The following is a 7,500-nucleotide window of genomic DNA, read 5'->3' as shown; positions in this document are numbered from 1 at the left end:
ATATGCAACCTAATGGTGTCAGGAAGGCCAGTTATTATTTGTACAACATGATGGTATGATGGTCAAGACTCATATTATTTTATTTGTTGATATATTATTTTTACACATCTAAAGCTAAGGAGTGACCCATAAGTAATGTAACTAGTAGTGTAATTGATTAAATTCCAAAGGGAGGAATTAAGTAAAGTAATGGATTACCTTTGTTTGAGTAACAGCCTCAACTGGTTTCAGTGGGTTAACATTACAGCAGCAGTGTCTCTGACCAGTGTTACAACCAGCTTTAGTTTGGACAAACGAGCCGACAGTCAAATCTAATCTAACAGTAAACCTGGCTCATAACAGCACTGACCCAGTATGGTGCTGCTGCCATATTAACCCAAACTGGCTCAGATTTGAACCCAGTGAAGTGGCTGATTCAGTTTCACAGATTCTGGACCTGAAATCTGTTTTTCTTCCACTTTTTGTACCTTGGAAATGTTCCCAAAGCTCTTCTGAACATTTTAATGGCTGCCAGTAAAAAGAGGATGATAAAAAGCTCCAGAGGAAGCTCCCACCACCTCTGACCAATAGAATCAACTCTACTGACTGAGTGTAAACATGACTTTTAGCTTGGACTCCAGCAGCAGAAGAGGATCAATATCAAACTGGAAGCAGCTGGACTGTAATAAGTGTTGTTTGTTCTGTGTGAAGCTGTAATGCTTTATGAACTGGACCATTGATCCAATAAACACAAACAGCATCATATTACTGATCAGGTGACAAACTTCCTGTTTATTAACGTTATCAATAAACTCACAGAGCGTCACAAGGTTCTCTGAAGGTTTTCTGAAGGTTTATTGTGGATAAAAACTTGTATCAAATCTACCAATCGTACACAAATCAATCAGATCAATGGATTATATTGATTGAAGCAGAGTTAAGGAGTCAGTTAGTGGATATACAGGAGCCACTTTATCATCAGCCAGCATAGACAGTTACTGCCTGGGGCCCCGACTACAAGGGCCCCAACATCTGTAGGTTCATTATGATGTTTAGATATGAAAGTATTGCATCATGTTACTGTTGTAAATCACTGTTCCCTGAAATTACTCACAAAAGGCCCCAAAGTAGTAGAAAGGCTGCAGCTGTGTACTTGTACTGCAGAGGAAACTTAGTTCCACTACATTTACTGACAGATAATGTTACTGGTTACGCTGCACAGTCACATTTTACTCTCAACATGGAAACATTCAAATATGATGCATCATTACTGATTCAAAGATCCAGCAGAATAGAAGAAGGAAAAGACAAGCAGCTGCTGAGTCCAGGACCAGGAAGGACCAGGACCAGGACCAGGACCGGGACCAGGACCAGGACCAGGACCAGAACCAGAACCAGAACCAGAACCAGAACCAGAACCAGAACCAGAACCAGAACCAGGACCAGGATCAGGATCAGTTAGAGGGGACCAGAATCCGTCCTGAGAGAAAGAAGAAGAGACCAGAACAGAACCAGAATCATTAAACCTGATCAGACTGGTGTTGGGTTTGGGGGGGGAAATTACCTTAGGGCGCTTTCACACCAACAGCAATTGGTGCACACTAAACAGTCCATTCGGACCAAAAGCTCTTAGTTCGGTTCGTTTTCGTTGGTGTGAAAGCATCACTTCACACCACTAGTTCGATTCTTACGAAAACGAACCGAAGTAATGGGTCGATGCTGTACCCCATGCTGAACGCGAATTGGACCCCTAATACAGCCAGCAGGTGGCAGCACAGGAACAACAGCAGATGACACAGACTGGTCACAAATTAAAGGAAAAACCTACATTTTGTGTCTTTGTGTTCAACATTAATTCAGACTTCCATTGGTACAGTGTTTAAAATCTGGACTGATCTTTCCTCTGATGCTTCTTCGCTCTCTTTTCCCTTTGGTTCGTTCTCCTTTGCTCTTTCACAGGCTACGTGGAGGCGGGGCATAAGCTGTCCCTCCGCACCGCCAATGAGAGAAGACGGAGACGCATGTGTGCTGCCTCTTTATCTCGTTTTTCTTTCTTTCTAGAAACTTCAACTTCAGAGCTAAATTGTGTGTTGTGATGCTAGTTAGCATTTTATCTTAACGCTGCATTAGCTTGTGTTTTGGGACCGTCACGTCCCGTTTTGATGACTCCTAGTAGTCTTCATGTTTGTGCCAATGTTTCCCACATGTGATGAATAATCAATAATCAGACTGTTTATACTGGTATCAGACTGTTTATACTGGTATCAGACTGTTTATACTGGTGTCAGACTGGTGTCAGACTGGTATCAGACTGGTATCAGGCTGGTATCAGACTGGTATCAGACTGGTGTCAGACTGGTATCAGGCTGTTTAGACTGGTGTCAGACTGGTGTCAGACTGGTATCAGACTGTTTAAACTGGTGTCAGACTGGTATCAGACTGGTATCAGACTGGTATCAGGCTGGTATCAGGCTGTTTATACTGGTGTCAGACTGGTGTCAGACTGGTGTCAGGCTGGTATCAGGCTGTTTATACTGGTGTCAGACTGGTGTCAGACTGGTATCAGACTGGTGTCAGACTGGTATCAGACTGGTATCAGACTGGTTCCTGACCTCTGGACTTCCTCTTGTAGTAGATGAATCCAGCCAGAGATAAGATCAGACCCAGGATCAGTCCTGACGCTCCGATGGCGATCTTGTTTCTCTCTGACTCAGGCAGGGACGGATCTGAGGACAGACAGGTAGAGACAGACAGGTGAGCAGACAGACAGGTAGAGCGGTCGTCCTCCAATTGGAAGATTGGCGGTTCGATTCCCGGCTCCTCCAGTCTACATGTCGATGTGTCCTTGGGCAAGACAATTAACCCCTAGTTGCTCCCGTTGCTGTGCCAACGATGTATGAATGCGAGTGAATGGTTAGCTTCTTCCTAGGTTGGCACCCTGCGTGGTAGCTGCCTGCCATCAGTGTATGAATGTGTGTGAATGCGGTGAATGAGTTGTAGTGTAAAGCGCTTTGAGTGGTCGAAAAGACTAGAAAGGCGCTATATAAGTACAGAACATTTACCATTTACCATTTAGAGACAGACAGGTAGAGACAGACAGGTAGAGACGGACAGGTGAGCAGACAGACAGACAGGTGAGCAGACAGACAGACAGACAGACAGACAGACAGACAGACAGGTGAGCAGACAGACAGACAGACAGGTGAGCAGACAGACAGGTGAGCAGACAGACAGGTATTTACCCCAGTCAGTAATCAGAGGCTCTCTCAGGCTGGCGTGTTCCACCTTGCAGGAGATCTTCTCTCCAGACCTTCAACACAAACAAACTTCAGACGTTCCACTCAGCACAACTTCAAACTTTCTCTGCTCAATTTTCTTTCCACATTTTTCTGAACTTTGATCCACAAATGAACGAACAGCGATCCGTCCTGACACACTGAATGTAGCTCAGCAGCTTATTGAAATTCACATTTCATGAAAACATGCAGATGAATTTCACTGTGACACTTTCTACTGTGTGACCAGACCTTTACTGAACACCTGGACCCAACTGGACCCAACTGGATCTATGTGGACCTGCAGCTGGACTCACCTGGGCGTGTACTCCAGGTGGGAGTGGATCTGGTAGTACCAATCAGCGTCTGCCATCTCCTCAGTGGAAGTGACATCAGAGGTGACTTCCTGTCCGTCTCTGAGCCATTTCACTATGATCGTTTTGGGGTAGAAGCTGTAGATGCTGCAGACCAACATGGAGGGATGTTTACCAGCAGGGGGAGCCACTGAGTACAGCCGCACGTACGGCTTCACTGTAACACAGTCACATGAGTATTTATGTATTATTATTACCATTATCATTATTTGTATTATTAAGATATGCAATTAAAAATTTGCCAATTATAATAAAAATAAAACAAGGTACAGAAAAATAGAAAGAGAGAAAGAAAATCAAAACTAGACTAAAATAGAACATAAAATCTGAGAGTGCATCTTAAAATAATGCTTTACATTAAAATCATTAAAAGGACAAACAGTGCAAATGAAAGATTAAAAGGTTAAAGTGCTTTAAAAGAGCTCAATCAGCCAGTCAGTGTGTCTGTACATCAAACCCAACACAAGGATGAAACCTTTTCACAGATTACACTATTTTACACAACCATGAATGAAATAAACCACGTTGTTATCTGGAGACAAAAGTCTGTATTGAAATCAACAACAGGAAAAAAAACTAACTGACTTTCTTCTTAGTTTGACTTTTTTTCTGTAAAATAAAACAAAATAAAATAAAAAAGGCAGTTCAGACCTCAGAAATAAACCAAGTCCTCTAAATCAGCTCAGTTCATTTGTCCAGAAAAAGCCTGAAATCAGTTCGATAAAGTAAAAAAAACAACTTCTGCCTACTTACAGTCCAGTCGGTTCTTTTAAATAGAAATAGACTTTCACTTTTTCCTGCGAGTGGCGAGCAGTTTCCAGTGCGTACGCTGGTTTATCCAGGTTATCATTATTATTATTATTATTATTATTATTATTATTATAGTTCCAGGATGTGCAGAAGTAATGCACAGATAATAATGTCCTCACAGCAGAGGTATGTAATTTTTTGATTTATTGAATCAGCAAAATGTATAGCTCAGTAAAAAGACTGGATGTGGAAATGTTATTTGATTCGGGGTAACTGAACCAACAGTTTAAAACTCAGTATAAGCTGAATGCTGACATATGGAAAACGGGGCAATTGTATTTTATTTTGTATTTTATTATTTATTTATTTTCATATGTAACAGTATGATGATGCACAGAGGAAGGTATTTACAATGTAAAACAGAAGAGGGTTTATGTTGCATATGTTTAATAAATCCTCTCCTCTTTGTGCTGATTGAGATTAATGAACAGACGTGAAGTTGCCCTCATTTATTTCTACTGTTGGTGAGATAGCTGATGTAACATTATTGATCCAGGATGTGCAGAAGTAATGAACAGATAATAACTTCCTCTTAAAACAGCAGAGTCCAACAGAGGGATTCAGCTGTTATATTAATGACTTTATATTAAACATAACTTGGACATTTGATCACATCTGCTGCAACTTGTCTCATTTTGTTCAGTTTTGACTTTATTGGCCTCACAGTTTATATTCTGTTCACTTCTGCTTCTTCTGTCAGTGTTTAACTTGGTTTATATATATCTATATCTTTTTATAGCGTCAGATCTGATTCTCTTATAGTCTGACTCTTACTCTGTCATTTGTTATCCAGCTGTGGAGAGAGTCAGAAGACAGCAGAACATCTAATGGACATTTAGTTTATTATCATTATTATTATTATTATTATTATTATTATTATTATTATTATTATTATTATTATTATTATTATTATTATTATTATTATTATTATTATCATCATCATCACCATCAGCTGCAGTATCATTGTTTGACCAGCAGGAGGAGACAGAGACCTCACTGTGACGTGTTGCTCATGTTATTAAAACAGCTTCTGATTTATTACAAATGCTCCAAAAACTAAACGTTGATTCATTTAAAATAATGATTTAATGAATAATTATGATAATAATAATAATTATAATGATTATTTAACAGGAAGTTCACTCTGATCAATCAGTCAATTTAAACTCTGCTGATGATCAATAAACACGTCAGCTGTCAATCAATCAGCAGAGTTAATGATTCAGTTTGTTAACGAGGTTTAAACGAGGTTTCAAACACTAACTCACCTGATTTAGTCAAAGGATTGTTGGACCAGATCTGAACGTTGTTTAGGCAGTATCTCTCCCTCGCAGTTTTCATCTGAGCCAGGATTGAAGCATCGTTGTTCCAGTAGTCTGCCTGCTTCACTCCGTACTCAGTGTAGCCGACAAACTTTCCCACACTGCTGTCAAACTTGCTGAACTCCATCTTGTTGTAATACGTAGACCTAATGTACCTGACGTCCTCCAGCTTAGAGGTGTTAAACTGACAGCGATCCACCTCATAAGTCCTAAATCCATCTGAAGAAAGAAACAATCAGTTTGACTCAGTAAAGTCTGATCAGAGTATTGATCAGTGATCAGTGTATTGATCAGTGATCAGAGTATTGATCAGTGATCAGTGTATTGATCCTACCTGCTGTGTGATGAAGTATTGATCAGTGATCAGAGTATTGATCAGTGATCAGAGTATTGATCAGTGATCAGTGTATTGATCCTACCTGCTGTGTAGACAGTGATGAAGAGGAGGGAGAAGCTCAGAAAGGATGAAGCCATGTTCCTCTGATCTCTTGACAAACACTGACACAGTCTGACTGAGAGCTGCTGTAAAAACCAGAGGAGCTGATCACATGACCTGCTGATCAGCTGTTACCAGGCAGACGTCTGCTGGAGGTGAAAACTCACAGTCACACTGATGTTACAGTAACAACTACAACTATTCATCATGTTCACCACTTCATCAAGTTCATATATAACATGGAGATGATAGAAAATCAGTTTTTCATACATATGTTAACAGATGCTGTGTTTTCTTCTTCTGTGGAAACTTAGTTAAGATGCTAACGATGCTAATGATGCTAATGATGCTAATGATGCTAATGATGCTAATGATGCTAATGATGCTAATGATGTAGCTATTGTAGTATTTATATATAATATTTTAAAGTAACGTGTTTTATATGTTCATTCATTTTATGTTAAAAGGAAAGTTAAAAATCTTTACAGGTTAATTTTTGAAAAAAATATTTTAATTTCATGATAAATGAGAGATAATTAATGTTTAGATAAAACACTGTAAACAAAAAAATATATTTACATTAAAGTTAATAAATGAAGCTGCTGCAGATTCACAGAGTTCCAGATAAGAAAAACACTCATTTAAGCAGCTGGGTAAAAGGAACCAGGAACATTAAAATACAAGAAGAACTAAAGGAAACTTTAGAGACTCTTTATTTGTTTATCATCATAATAGAAAGTTCTATTTTAATTCTAACTTTATATCTTTTATAACTGTAACAGTTGTTTAGTTTTGCTGTTAAACTGTAATAAACCTTTCTGTTGCTGATGAGACAGGGTAGAGATTGTTTTTGGACCGCTCTCTTTTTTCCGTTATCTCCTAATCGGGTTTATGTTTTGTTGTGGACAATGCACCATCTACAGTATAATAAAACCTCTGTTCCATCCAAGCCATGCAGTGATTGTTTTATTGGAGCGCGTCAGGACCGCAGGTCTCCTCTGAACTAAGGAAGGCAGCTGAGACCCATAGAAAGACAGGAAGTGGAGACAGATTTCAGAATAAACTCAAGTGTTAAATTTAGTTTTCTGATTCATCATCCAGTTAAAAATCTGTTAATAAAAGAACCAAAAAATAAATATTTGTATTTCCCCATTAACTGTTTTTATGGATCAAATGAACATCATGGAGAGTCTGTCTGTCAGAGACATTTTAAACTTATTTATATTTTACATCATTTGTCGTCATTTTCATGTGAGGCTGAAGATTCGTGATCATCAGGTTTGATACGAGTTACATGAAACATC

At 39.2% G+C, this 7,500-nt stretch overlaps 1 protein-coding gene across 2 annotated transcripts; it reads right to left on the bottom strand.

The window, feature by feature from the left end:
- Positions 1-742: 742 nt before the first annotated feature.
- LOC134006140 (H-2 class II histocompatibility antigen, E-S beta chain-like) lies at positions 743-6,244 on the bottom strand. Of its 2 annotated transcripts, XR_009927909.1 has the most exons (7): positions 6,180-6,244; positions 5,707-5,979; positions 3,572-3,785; positions 3,222-3,289; positions 2,592-2,705; positions 1,378-1,459; positions 743-1,335 (listed from the first exon to the last, which is right to left on the bottom strand). XR_009927909.1 is itself a non-coding variant. In XM_062445229.1 (6 exons), the coding sequence occupies exons 1-6, from the start codon at positions 6,232-6,234 to the stop codon at positions 1,434-1,436; spliced, it is 750 nt and encodes a 249-aa protein (XP_062301213.1). In that variant the 5' UTR covers positions 6,235-6,244; the 3' UTR covers positions 743-1,433. The 2 variants fall into 2 exon arrangements, 1 of the variants encoding a protein (XP_062301213.1); XM_062445229.1 differs by having other exon boundaries at positions 743-1,459.
- Between the last annotated feature and the right edge of the window lie 1,256 nt (positions 6,245-7,500).

Source organism: Scomber scombrus, chromosome 23 (genome assembly GCF_963691925.1).
Source record: "Scomber scombrus chromosome 23, fScoSco1.1, whole genome shotgun sequence".
Classification (NCBI taxonomy): Eukaryota; Metazoa; Chordata; class Actinopteri; order Scombriformes; family Scombridae; genus Scomber; species Scomber scombrus.
Note: the sequence above shows the minus strand (reverse complement) of the source record. Positions and strands in the feature narration are given on the sequence as shown.

Bases quoted from the DNA above. Each gene is read 5' to 3' on its own strand.
- LOC134006140 (XM_062445229.1), bottom strand. From the start codon at position 6,234: ATGGCTTCATCCTTTCTGAGCTTCTCCCTCCTCTTCATCACTGTCTAC. The intron at 2,706-3,221 runs GTAAATACCTGT...GTCTGTCCTCAG, and splicing joins GCCTCTGATTACTGACTGGG to ATCCGTCCCTGCCTGAGTCA. The intron at 1,460-2,591 runs GTCAGGAACCAG...TCTTTCTCTCAG, and splicing joins CTACAAGAGGAAGTCCAGAG to GACGGATTCTGGTCCCCTCT.